This window comes from Saccostrea cucullata, unplaced genomic scaffold (genome assembly GCF_032062105.1).
Source record: "Saccostrea cucullata isolate Sc308-1 unplaced genomic scaffold, CSIRO_AGI_Scuc_v1 ctg3814, whole genome shotgun sequence".
In the NCBI taxonomy this organism is placed as follows: domain Eukaryota; kingdom Metazoa; phylum Mollusca; class Bivalvia; order Ostreida; family Ostreidae; genus Saccostrea; species Saccostrea cuccullata.
In genome coordinates, this window is record NW_026930320.1 from 16,081 (window position 1) to 29,256 (window position 13,176).

The following is a 13,176-nucleotide window of genomic DNA, read 5'->3' on the forward strand; positions in this document are numbered from 1 at the left end:
CCTGAGTTGCAGGTAAGACGCAGTGTGCACATCTTGCACTCTGTGCACTTTCAGTCCTGTGTGTTTGTGTTAAACTCTTCTCTTTGCACAGTTAAGAGCACAGTCTGTAATTTTAGTTTGAATAACTCTAGGAAGTTGTTTTGATGTCTTGATTTTGCTTTGTTAGCAGAGGAGGAGGTGTACGCTGAACTGGACGAATCCCAACAGCAGTCAAGGAGGGAAGAGGAGGTAAGATTCACGCTGTACATCTGGAAGTCTTTCATGATCTTTTTCCTTGCCAACCGATGTTGGCCATATCAGCATTTGACCTCTCGACTTTCAATTGACAGGATGCGCATCAAGAAGAAGATCCCACCAGAGCCCAGCCCACCAAAGCCCAGCCCAACCCAGATGTGGATCCAATTCCGCGACCAGGAAGCCTAACAGAGAAGCATTTTGAATTTATTTCCTTCTCTCTGTCTCCTCTCTGTCTCCTCAGCACTTCCCCTTAATCTAACAAAACTAACCATCCCCTACCCCTTAATCTTCATTGAATTTCTGAGCTTTGTTTCATTGTTTTGAATGTTTACTAATCTCTTCTCAGTTTCTATTTTCAGGCACTCGGACGTGGTACAACGCGGGAGCACCCAGCCAGCCGCCCAGCCACAGATGAAGAGGAAGGAGCCCATCGCCCAGCCTTGTCTAGCAGCCAACATTGGCCAATGCGGTGAGTAACAGGCTGATTTTATAGCACTTCCTGGATCCCTCTTTTGCATTATAACTTGATCAGGGCAGCTAGGGTTGTTTCTTTGACCTCTTGTCTTCGTGTGTTTTCAGGAGCGTTGATCCCACCGAGACGTACAGCAGCATTCTTGGGAGCAGGGATCTACTGCGACCGCACGCGGAAGAGAGGGTAAGATTCATGTCCTAAACCTGAATTAAGTGTTTGGTTATTTTTTTCCTCATCTCACTTGATGAAGACTGTGACCTCTCTTGATAGTGGCTTGTCTTTCTACTTTAGGTGTGCAGTGTGAGGCAGCCCTCCATTCCCAGCCCTTTGAAGAGGAGACTGCCAAATCCACGGATGGTAAGATACTTTGTGCAACACCTCGCACACTGTGGACTTTCTTCGTTTTCACTGGTTAGTCTTAGCACACTTGTTTGACTTCTGCACATTTGATGTTAACAGGTGCGGGTTAGGCTAGTGTTGATTTCCAGATGAAGTGTGGACCGCAGCCTGCCAGAAGAAGTGCACAGAATTCAGGGACATACAGCGGCCCACCCCAGCATTGAAGGTAAGAAGATGTGCAATCGGTGTTCACCTGGCAATCTGTGGACTTTTGTTACTCCTTCCTTGTGGTGGGAGTGTGTGTAGCATTGGCTCTGAACTGTCGACATCTTTGGTAACAGGTACGGGCTTGGACAGGTTGCGTGGAAGAAGAGCAGGCCGACACCAGTAGGCAGCTGTTCTGCGATGCATTGCGGTCAATCCCTGAGTTGCAGGTAAGATGCAGTGTGCACATCTTGCACTCTGTGCACTTTCAGTCCTGTGTGTTTGTGTTAAACTCTTCTCTTTGCACAGTTAAGAGCACAGTCTGTAATTTTAGTTTGAATAACTCTAGGAAGTTGTTTTGATGTCTTGATTTTGCTTTGTTAGCAGAGGAGGAGGTGTACGCTGAACTGGACGAATCCCAACAGCAGTCAAGGAGGGAAGAGGAGGTAAGATTCACGCTGTACATCTGGAAGTCTTTCATGATCTTTTTCCTTGCCAACCGATGTTGGCCATATCAGCATTTGACCTCTCGACTTTCAATTGACAGGATGTGCATCAAGAAGAAGATCCCACCAAAGCCCAGCCCAACCCAGATGTGGATCCAATTCCGCGACCAGGAAGCCTAATAGAGAAGCATTTTGAATTTATTTCCTTCTTTCTGTCTCCTCTCTGTCTCCTCAGCACTTCCACTAAATCTAACAAAACTAACCATCCCCTACCCCTTAATCTTCATTGAATTTCTGAGCTTTGTTTCATTGTTTTGAATGTTTACTAATCTCTTCTCAGTTTCTATTTTCAGGCACTCGGACGTGGTACAACGCGGGAGGAGCCAGCCAGCCGCCCAGCCACAGATGAAGAGGAAGGAGCCCATCGCCCAGCTTTGTCTAGCAGCCAACATTGGCCAATGCGGTGAGTAACAGGCTGCTTTTGTAGCACTTCCTGGATCCCTCTTTTGCATTATAACTTGATCAGGGCAGCTAGGGTGTTTATTTGACCTCTTGTTTTCCTGTGTTTTCAGGAGCGTTGATCCCACCGAGACGTACAGCAGCATTCTTGGGAGCAGGGATCGACTGCGACCGCACACGGAAGAGAGGGTAAAACCTAAATTAAGTGTTTGGTTATTTTTTTCCTCATCTCACTTGATGAAGACTGTGACCTCTCTTGATAGTGGCTTGTCTTTCTACTTTAGGTATGCAGTGTGAGGCAGCCCTCCATCCCCGGCCCTTTGAAGAGGAGACCGCCAAACCCACGGATGGTAAGATACTTTGTGCAACACCTCGCACACTGTGGACTTTCTTCGTTTTCACTGGTTAGTCTTAGCACACTTGTTTGACTTCTGCACATTTGATGTTAACAGGTGTGGGTTAGGCTAGTGTTGATTCCCAGATGAAGTGTGGACCGCAGCCTGCCAGAAGATGTGCACAGAATTCAGGGACATACAGCGGCCCACCCCAGCATTGAAGGTAAGAAGATGTGCAATCGGTGTTCACCTGGCAATCTGTGGACTTTTGTTACTCCTTCCTTGTGGTGGGAGTGTGTGTAGCATTGGCTCTGAACTGTCGACATCTTTGTTAACAGGTACGGGCTTGGACAGCTTGCGTGGAAGAAGAGCAGACCGACACCAAATCCCTGAGTTGCAGGTAAGACGCAGTGTGCACATCTTGCACTCTGTGCACTTTCAGTCCTGTGTGTTTGTGTTAAAAGGTACCTTAACTCTTCTCTTTGCACAGGTAAGAGCACAGTCTGTAATTTTAGTTTGAATAACTCTAGGAAGTTGTTTTGATGTCTTGATTTTGCTTTGTTAGCAGAGGAGGAGGTGTACGCTGAACTGGACGAATCCCAACAGCAGTCAAGGAGGGAAGAGGAGGTAAGATTCACACTGTACATCTGGAAGCCTTTCATGATCTTTTCCTTGCCAACCGATGTTGGCCATATCAGCATTTGACCTCTTGACTTTCAATTGACAGGATGCGCAGCAAGAAGAAGATCCCACCAGAGCCCAGCCCACCAGAGCCCAGCCCACCAAAGCCCAGCCCAACCCAGATGTGGATCCAATTCCGCGACCAGGAAGCCTAATAGAGAAGCATTTTGAATTTATTTCCTTCTTTCTGTCTCCTCTCTGTCTCCTCAGCACTTCCACTAAATCTAAAAAAACTAACCATCCCCTACCCCTTAATCTTCATTGAATTTCTGAGCTTTGTTTCATTGTTTTGAATGATTACTATTCTCTTCTCAGTTTCTATTTTCAGGCACTCGGACGTGGTACAACGCGGGAGGAGCCAGCCAGCTGCTCAGCCACAGATGAAGAGGAAGGAGCCCATCGCCCAGCTTTGTCTAGCAGCCAACATTGGCCAATGCGGTGAGTAACAGGCTGCTTTTGTAGCACTTCCTGGATCCCTCTTTTGCATTATAACTTGATCAGAGCAGCTAGGGTTTTTCTTTTTGACCTCCTGTTTTTCTGTGTTTTCAGGAGCGTTGATCCCACCGAGACGTACAGCAGCATTCTTGGGAGCAAGGATCGACTGCGACCGCACAGGAAGAGAGGGTAAGATTCATGTCCAACCTGAATTTAGTGTTTGGTTATTTTTTTCCTCATCTCACTTGATGAAGACTGTGATCTCTCTTGATATGTCTTGTCTTTCTACTTTAGGTATGCAGTGTGATGCAGCCCTCCATTCCCAGCCCTTTGAAGAGGAGACTGCCAACCCAGGACGGTAAGATACTTTGTGCAACACTTGCACACTGTGAACTTTCTTCATTTTGACTCTTTAGTCTTAGCACACTTTTTTGACTTCTCCACATTTGATGTTAACAGGTCAGGGTTAGGCTGTGTGGATTCCCAGATGAATTGTGGACTGCAGCCTGCCAGGAGAAGTGCAAAGAGTTCAGGGACGTACTGCGGCCACCCCAGCATTGAAGGTAAGAGAGATGCGCAATCGGTGTACACCTGGCAATTCTGTGGACTTTTGTTACTCCTTCCTTGTTGTGGGAGTGTGTTGCATTGGGTTTGACCTGTGGACATCTTTGTTAACAGGTACGGGGTTGGACAGGTTGCGTGGAAGAAGAGCAGACCGTCACCAGTAGGCAGCAGTTCTGTGATGCACTGTGGTCAATCCCTGATGTGCAGGTAAGACGCAGCACATCTTGCAGTGTGTCCACTTTCCTTACTCTGTGTTTGTGTTAAAAGGTATCATGACTTTACTCTTTGCACTCACTGAAATTTTGTTAACTGTAGGAAATTGTTTTGATGTCTTGATTTTGCTTTGTTAGCATAAGAGGAGATGTATGCTGACCCAAGAGGATCCCAGCAGCAGTCAAAAAGAGAAGAGGAGGTAAGATTCACACTGTACATCTTGCAGCCTTTCATGATCTTTATCTTTCCAAATGATGTTGATCTTATCAGCATTTGACCTCTTGATTTCTAATTGACAGGATGCGCAGCAAGCAACAGAGCCCAGATCCCAGCCCAGCCCAGCCCGTTGCAGCCCCACCAGCGCATCCAAGCCCAGCCCAACCCAGATGTGGATCCAATTCCGCTACCAGGAAGCCTAACAGAGAAGCATTTTGAATTTATTTCTTTCCTTCTGTCTCTTCTCTGTCTTCTGAGCACTTCCCTAATCTAACACAACTAACCATCCCCTACCCCTTAACATTCATTTTGTTGTAATTTCATTGAATTTGTGTGCTTTGTTTCATTGTTTTGAATTTTTACTAATCTCGTCTCAGTTGTATATTTTCAGGCACTCGGACGTGGTACAACGCGGGAGCACCCAGCCAGCCAGCCAGCCACAGATGAAGAGGAAGGAGCCCATTGCCCAGTTTTGTCTAGCAGGCCAACATTGGCCAAGGCGGTGAGTAACGGGCTGCTTTTGTAGCACTTGCTGGATCCCTGTTTTGCATTATAACTTGATCAGAGCAGATAGGGTTCATCTTTTTCACCACCTGTTTTTCTGTGTTTTCAGGGGCGTCGATCTCACCGAGACGTACAGCAGCATTCTTGGGAGCAAGGAGCGACTGCGACCGCATATGGAAGAGAGGGTAAGATTCATGTTCAACCTGAATTTACTGTGTTGATTTAACTTTTCCTCATCTCACTTGATGAAGACTGTGATCTCTTGATGTCTTGTCTTTCTACTGTAGATATGCAGTGTGATGCATCCCTCTGTTCACAGTCCTTTGAAGAGGAGTCTGCCAACCCAGGGACGGTAAGATACTTTGTGCAGGCCTTGCACTCTGTGAACTTTCTTCATTTTGACTCTTTAGTCTTAGCACACTTTTTATGCTACTCCACCTTTGGTGTTAACAGGTCAGAGTTAGGCTGTTGTGGATTCCCAGATGAATTGTGGACTGCAGCCGGCCAGAAGAAGTGCGTAGAGTTCAGGGACCTACTGCGGCCAACTCCAGCATTGAAGGTAAGTGGAAGCGCAATAAGTGTACCAGTTTATTCTGTGGACTTTTGTTACTCCTTCTTTGTTGTGGGAGTGTTTCTTGGGGTTTGACCTATGGACATCTTTATTAACAGGTATGGGGTTGGACTGGCCTGGTTGCGTGGAAGAAGAGCAGACCGTCACCAGTAGGCAGCAGTTCTGTGATGCACTGCGGTCAATCCCTGACGTGCAGGTAAGATGCAGTATGCACATCTTGCAGTGTGTCCACTTTCATTACTGTGTGTTTGTGTGTAAAAGATATCTTAACTTTGCTCTTTGCACTCGCTGAAATTTTGTTAACTCTAGGAAGTTGTTTTGATGTCTTGATTTTGCTTTGTTAGCAGATGAGGAGGTGTATGCTGACCTGGAGGATCCCAACAGCAGTCAAGAAGAGAAGAGGAGGTAAGATTCACACTGTACATCATGCAGCCTTTCATGATCTTTACTTTACCAAATGATGTTGACCATGTCAGCATTTGACCTCTTGACTTCCAATTGACAGGATGCGCAGCAAGCAACAGAGCCCAACCGAGCCCAGCCCAGCCCAGCCCCAGCCCAGCAGAGCCCAGCCCAACCCAGACAGATGGATCCAATTCCGCTACCAGGAAGCCTAACAGAGAAGCATTTTGAATTTATTTCTTTCCTTCTGTCTCTTCTCTGTCTTCTGAGCACTTCCCTTAATCTAACACAACTAACCATCCCCTACCCCTTAACATATTTTGTTGTAATTTCATTAAATTTCTGTGCTTTGTTTCATTGTTTTGAATTTGTACTAATCTCGTCTCAGTTGTATATTTTCAGGCACTCGGACGTGGTACAACGCGGGAGCACCCAGCCAGCCAGCCACAGATGAAGGGGAAGGAGCCCATTGCCCAGTTTTGTCCAGAGGCCCACATTGGCCAAGGCGGTGAGTAACGGGCTGCTTTTGTAGCACTGCTGGATCCCTGTTTTGCATTATAACTTGATCAGAGCAGCTAGGGATTTTCTTTTTGACCTCCTGACTTTCTGTGTTTTCAGGAGCGTCGATCCCACCGAGACGTACAGCAGCATTCTGGGGAGCAAGGATCGACTGCGACCGCACATGAAAGAGAGGGTAAGATTCGTGTCCAACCTGATTTTACTGTCTTTATTTATCTTTTCCCCATCTCACTTGATGAAGACTGTGATGTCTCTTGATGTCTTGTCTTTCTACTGTAGATATGCGATGTGATGCAGCCCTCTATTCCGAGTCCTTTGAAGAGGAGTCTGCCAACCCAAGGACGGTAAGATACTTTGTGCAGGCCTTGCACTCTGTGAATTTTCTTCATTTTGACTCCCGACTCTTAGCACACTTTTTTGTCTACTCCACCTTTGGTGTTAACAGGTCAGGGTTAGGCTGTTGTAGATTCCCAGAAATAATTCTGGACTGCGGCCTGCCAGAAGAAGTGCAAAGAGTTCAGGGACGTACTGCAGCCAACTCCAGCATTGAAGGTAAGAGAATGCACAATCGGTGTACACCTTGAATTCTGTGGACTTTTTTTACTTCTTCCTTGTTGTGGGAGTGTTGGTTGGGGTTTGACCTGTGGAAATCTTTGTTAACAGGTACGGGGTTGGACTGGTCTGGTTGCGTGGAAGAAGAGCAGACCGTCACCAGTAGGCAGCAGTTCTGTGATGCACTGCGGTCAATCCCTGACGTGCAGGTAAGATGCAGTGTGCACACCTTGTAGTATGTCACATTTCATTACTGTGTGTTTGTGTTTCATGTAAAGGTATCTTAAGTTTGCTCTTTGCAATTTTGTTAACTGTAGGAAGTTGTTTTGATGTCATGATTTTGCTTTGTTAGCAGATGAGGAGGTGTATGCTGACCCTGAAGGATTCCAACAGCAGTCAAGAAGAGAAGAGGAGGTAAGATATCCGCACTGTACCTCATGCAGCCTTTCATGATCTTTACCTTGCCAAATGATGTTGACCATGTCAGCATTTGACCTCTTGACTTCCAATTGACAGGATGCGCAGCAAGCAACAGAGCCCACCCGAGCCCAGCCCAGCCCACCTCAGCCCAGCCCACCGCAGCCCATCCCCACAGATGATCCAATTCCGCTACCAGGAAGCCTAACAGAGAAGCATTTTGAATTTATTTCTTTCCTTCTGTCTCTTCTCTGTCTTCTGAGCACTTCCCTTATCTAACACAACTAACCATCCCCTACCCCTTAACATATTTTTCTTTGTAATTTCATTAAATTTCTGTGCTTTGTTTCATTGTTTTGAATTTTTACTAATCTCGTCTCAGTTGTGTATTTTCAGGCACTCGGACGTGGTACAACGCGGGAGCACCCAGCCAGCCTGCCTCCAGCCAGCCACAGATGAAGAGGAAGGAGCCCATTGCCCAGTTTTGTCCAGAGGCCCACATTGGCCAAGGCGGTGAGTAACGGGCTGCTTTTGTAGCACTGCTGGATCCCTGTTTTGCATTATAACTTGATCAGAGCAGCTAGGGTTCATCTTTTTGACCTCCTGTTTTCTGTGTTTTCAGGAGCGTCGATCTCACCGAGACGTACAGCAGCATTCTTGGGAGCAAGGATCGACTGCGACCGCACATGGAAGAGAGGGTAAGATTCATGTCCAACCTGAATTTACCGTGCTGATTTATCTTTACCTCATCTCACTTGATGAAGGCTGTGATCTCTTGATGTCTTGTCTTTCTACTGTAGAGATGCAGTGTGATGCAGCCCTCTATCCCCAGGGGTTTGAAGAGGAGTCTGCCAACCCAAGGACGGTAAGATACTTTGTGCACGCCTTGCACTCTGTGAACTTTCTTCATTTTGAGTCTTTAGTCTTGGCACACTTTTTTGACTAATCCACCTTTGGTTAAGAGTTCAGGGTAGGGCTGTTGTGGATTCCCAGATGAATTGTGGACTGCGGCCTGCCAGAAGAATTGCAAAGAGTTCAGGGACGTACTGCAGCCAACTCCAGCATTGAAGGTAAGAGAATGCACAATCGGTGTACACCTTGAATTCTGTGGACTTTTTTTACTTCTTCCTTGTTGTGGGAGTGTTGGTTGGGGTTTGACCTGTGGAAATCTTTGTTAACAGGTACGGGGTTGGACTGGTCTGGTTGCGTGGAAGAAGAGCAGACCGTCACCAGTAGGCAGCAGTTCTGTGATGCACTGCGGTCAATCCCTGACGTGCAGGTAAGATGCAGTATGCACAACCTTGTAGTGTGTCCCATTTCATTACTGTGTGTTTGTGTTTCATGTAAATGATATCTTAACTTTGCTCTTTGCTCTCGCTGAAATTTTGTTAACTCTAGGAAGTTGTTTTGATTTCTTGATTATGCTTTGTTAGCAGATGAGGAGGTGTTTGCTGACCTGGAAGGGTTCCAACAGCAGTCAAGAAGAGAAGAGGAGGTAAGATATTGTCACTGCACATCATGCAGCCTTTCATGATCTTTACTTTGCCAAATGATGTTGACCATGTCAGCATTTGACCTCTTGACTTCCAATTGACAGGATGCGCAGCAAGCAACAGAGCCCACCCGAGCCCAGCCCAGCCCAGCCCAGCCCTTTGCAGCCCAAGATAGCAGAGGATCCAGCGCATCCAAACCCATCCCCACAGATGATCCAATTCCGCTACCAGGAAGCCTAACAGAGAAGCATTTTGAATTTATTTCTTTCCTTCTGTCTCTTCTCTGTCTTCTGAGCACTTCCCTTATCTAACACAACTAACCATCCCCTACCCCTTAACATATCTTTCTTTGTAATTTCATTAAATTTCTGTGCTTTGTTTCATTGTTTTGAATTTTTACTAATCTCGTCTCAGTTGTGTATTTTCAGGCACTCGGACGTGGTACAACGCGGGAGCACCCAGCCAGCCTGCCTCCAGCCAGCCACAGATGAAGAGGAAGGAGCCCATTGCCCAGTTTTGTCCAGAGGCCCACATTGGCCAAGGCGGTGAGTAACGGGCTGCTTTTGTAGCTCTGCTGGATCCCTGTTTCGCATTATAACTTGATGAGAGCAGCTAGGATTCATCTTTTTGACCTCCTGTTTTTCTGTGTTTTCAGGAGCGTCGATCCCAGCGAGACGTACAGCAGCATTCTCGGGAGCAAGGATCGACTGCGACCGCACAAGGAAGAGAGGGTAAGATTCATGTCCAAGCTGAATTTACTGTGTTGATTTATATTTTCCTCATCTGACTTGATGAAGACTGTAATCTCTCTTGATGCCTTGTCTTTCTACTGTAGATATGCGGTATGATGCAGCCCTCTATTCCCAGTCCTCTGAAGAGGAGTCTGCCAACCTAGGGACGGTAAGATACTTTGTGCAGGCCTTGCACTCTGTGAACTTTCTTCATTTTGACTCTTTAGTCTTAGCACACTTTTTATGCTACTCCACCTTTGGTGTTAACAGGTCAGGGTTAGGCTGTTGTGGATTCCTAGATGAATTGTGGACTGCAGCCTGCCAGGAGAAGTGCAAAGAGTTCAGGGACGTACTGCAGCCAACTCCAGCATTGAAGGTAAGAGAATGCACAATCGGTGTACACCTTGAATTCTGTGGACTTTTTTTACTTCTTCCTTGTTGTGGGAGTGTTGGTTGGGGTTTGACCTGTGGAAATCTTTGTTAACAGGTACGGGGTTGGACTGGTCTGGTTGCGTGGAAGAAGAGCAGACCGTCACCAGTAGGCAGCAGTTCTGTGATGCACTGCGGTCAATCCCTGACGTGCAGGTAAGATGCAGTATGCAAACCTTGTAGTATGTCCCATTTCATTACTGCATGTTTGTGTTTCATGTAAATGATATCTTAACTTTGCTCTTTGCTCTCGCTGAAAGTTTGTTAACTCTAGGAAGTTGTTTTGATGTCTTGATTCTGCTTTGTTAGCAGATGAGGAGGTGTTTGCTGACCTGGAAGGATTCCAACAGCAGTCAAGAAGAGAAGAGGAGGTAAGATATTGTCACTGCACATCATGCAGCCTTTCATGATCTTTACTTTGCCAAATGATGTTGACCATGTCAGCATTTGACCTCTTGACTTCCAATTGACAGGATGCGCAGCAAGCAACAGAGCCCAACCGAGCCCAGCCCAGCCCAGCCCAGCCCTTTGCAGCCCAAGATAGCAGAGGATCCAGCGCATCCAAACCCATCCCCACAGATGATCCAATTCCGCTACCAGGAAGCCTAACAGAGAAGCATTTTGAATTTATTTCTTTCCTTCTGTCTCTTCTCTGTCTTCTGAGCACTTCCCTTATCTAACACAACTAACCATCCCCTACCCCTTAACATATCTTTCTTTGTAATTTCATTAAATTTCTGTGCTTTGTTTCATTGTTTTGAATTTTTACTAATCTCGTCTCAGTTGTGTATTTTCAGGCACTCGGACGTGGTACAACGCGGGAGCACCCAGCCAGCCTGCCTCCAGCCAGCCACAGATGAAGAGGAAGGAGCCCATTGCCCAGTTTTGTCCAGAGGCCCACATTGGCCAAGACGGTGAGTAACGGGCTGCTTTTGTAGCTCTGCTGGATCCCTGTTTCGCATTATAACTTGATGAGAGCAGCTAGGATTCATCTTTTTGACCTCCTGTTTTTCTGTGTTTTCAGGAGCGTCGATCCCAGCGAGACGTACAGCAGCATTCTCGGGAGCAAGGATCGACTGCGACCGCACAAGGAAGAGAGGGTAAGATTCATGTCCAAGCTGAATTTACTGTGTTGATTTATATTTTCCTCATCTGACTTGATGAAGACTGTAATCTCTCTTGATGCCTTGTCTTTCTACTGTAGATATGCGGTATGATGCAGCCCTCTATTCCCAGACCTTTGAAGAGGAGTCTGCCAACCCGAAGACGGTAAGATACTTTGTGCAGGCCTTGCACTCTGTGAACTTTCTTCATTTTGACTCTTTAGTCTTAGCACACTTTTTATGCTACTCCACCTTTGGTGTTAACAGGTCAGGGTTAGGCTGTTGTGGATTCCTAGATGAATTGTGGACTGCAGCCTGCCAGGAGAAGTGCAAAGAGTTCAGGGACGTACTGCAGCCAACTCCAGCATTGAAGGTAAGAGAATGCACAATCGGTGTACACCTTGAATTCTGTGGACTTTTTTTACTTCTTCCTTGTTGTGGGAGTGTTGGTTGGGGTTTGACCTGTGGAAATCTTTGTTAACAGGTACGGGGTTGGACTGGTCTGGTTGCGTGGAAGAAGAGCAGACCGTCACCAGTAGGCAGCAGTTCTGTGATGCACTGCGGTCAATCCCTGACGTGCAGGTAAGATGCAGTATGCAAACCTTGTAGTATGTCCCATTTCATTACTGCATGTTTGTGTTTCATGTAAATGATATCTTAACTTTGCTCTTTGCTCTCGCTGAAAGTTTGTTAACTCTAGGAAGTTGTTTTGATGTCTTGATTCTGCTTTGTTAGCAGATGAGGAGGTGTTTGCTGACCTGGAAGGATTCCAACAGCAGTCAAGAAGAGAAGAGGAGGTAAGATATTGTCACTGCACATCATGCAGCCTTTCATGATCTTTACTTTGCCAAATGATGTTGACCATGTCAGCATTTGACCTCTTGACTTCCAATTGACAGGATGCGCAGCAAGCAACAGAGCCCAACCGAGCCCAGCCCAGCCCAGCCCGTTGCAGCCCAAGATAGCAGAGGATCCAGCGCATCCAAACCCATCCCCACAGATGATCCAATTCCGCTACCAGGAAGCCTAACAGAGAAGCATTTTGAATTTATTTCTTTCCTTCTGTCTCTTCTCTGTCTTCTGAGCACTTCCCTTATCTAACACAACTAACCATCCCCTACCCCTTAACATATCTTTCTTTGTAATTTCATTAAATTTCTGTGCTTTGTTTCATTGTTTTGAATTTTTACTAATCTCGTCTCAGTTGTGTATTTTCAGGCACTCGGACGTGGTACAACGCGGGAGCACCCAGCCAGCCTGCCTCCAGCCAGCCACAGATGAAGAGGAAGGAGCCCATTGCCCAGTTTTGTCCAGAGGCCCACATTGGCCAAGACGGTGAGTAACGGGCTGCTTTTGTAGCTCTGCTGGATCCCTGTTTCGCATTATAACTTGATGAGAGCAGCTAGGATTCATCTTTTTGACCTCCTGTTTTTCTGTGTTTTCAGGAGCGTCGATCCCAGCGAGACGTACAGCAGCATTCTCGGGAGCAAGGATCGACTGCGACCGCACAAGGAAGAGAGGGTAAGATTCATGTCCAAGCTGAATTTACTGTGTTGATTTATATTTTCCTCATCTGACTTGATGAAGACTGTAATCTCTCTTGATGCCTTGTCTTTCTACTGTAGATATGCGGTATGATGCAGCCCTCTATTCCCAGACCTTTGAAGAGGAGTCTGCCAACCCGAAGACGGTAAGATACTTTGTGCAGGCCTTGCACTCTGTGAACTTTCTTCATTTTGACTCTTTAGTCTTAGCACACTTTTTATGCTACTCCACCTTTGGAGTTAACAGGTCAGGGTTAGGCTGTTGTGGATTCCTGGATGAATTGTGGACTGCAGCCTGCCAGGAGAAGTG

General features: G+C 46.5%; 1 protein-coding gene and 3 long non-coding RNA genes across 5 annotated transcripts; all 4 read left to right on the forward strand.

Annotated features, from left to right (window-relative positions):
- The first annotated feature begins 1,173 nt into the window (after nucleotides 1–1,173).
- LOC134283714 (uncharacterized) lies at nucleotides 1,174–7,723 on the forward strand. 2 transcript variants are annotated; one of them, XR_009995544.1, is made up of 4 exons: nucleotides 1,174–1,274; nucleotides 1,390–1,482; nucleotides 7,502–7,563; nucleotides 7,666–7,723. It is a non-coding gene; the product is annotated as an uncharacterized LOC134283714 (long non-coding RNA). The 2 variants fall into 2 exon arrangements; XR_009995545.1 differs by having other exon boundaries at nucleotides 7,505–7,563.
- On the forward strand, nucleotides 5,571–6,075 carry LOC134283716 (uncharacterized). The gene is made up of 3 exons (XR_009995547.1): nucleotides 5,571–5,664; nucleotides 5,775–5,872; nucleotides 6,024–6,075. It is a non-coding gene; the product is annotated as an uncharacterized LOC134283716 (long non-coding RNA).
- LOC134283715 (uncharacterized) lies at nucleotides 6,514–7,096 on the forward strand. Its single transcript, XR_009995546.1, has 3 exons — nucleotides 6,514–6,586; nucleotides 6,697–6,772; nucleotides 6,877–7,096. It is a non-coding gene; the product is annotated as an uncharacterized LOC134283715 (long non-coding RNA).
- A 21-nt stretch (nucleotides 7,724–7,744) lies between the features above and the next one.
- Nucleotides 7,745–9,964, forward strand: LOC134283717 (uncharacterized). Its single transcript, XM_062766194.1, has 4 exons — nucleotides 7,745–7,757; nucleotides 7,830–8,079; nucleotides 8,189–8,264; nucleotides 9,895–9,964. The coding sequence occupies exons 1-4, from the start codon at nucleotides 7,745–7,747 to the stop codon at nucleotides 9,952–9,954; spliced, it is 399 nt and encodes a 132-aa protein (XP_062622178.1). The 3' UTR covers nucleotides 9,955–9,964.
- The last annotated feature ends 3,212 nt before the right edge of the window (nucleotides 9,965–13,176 follow it).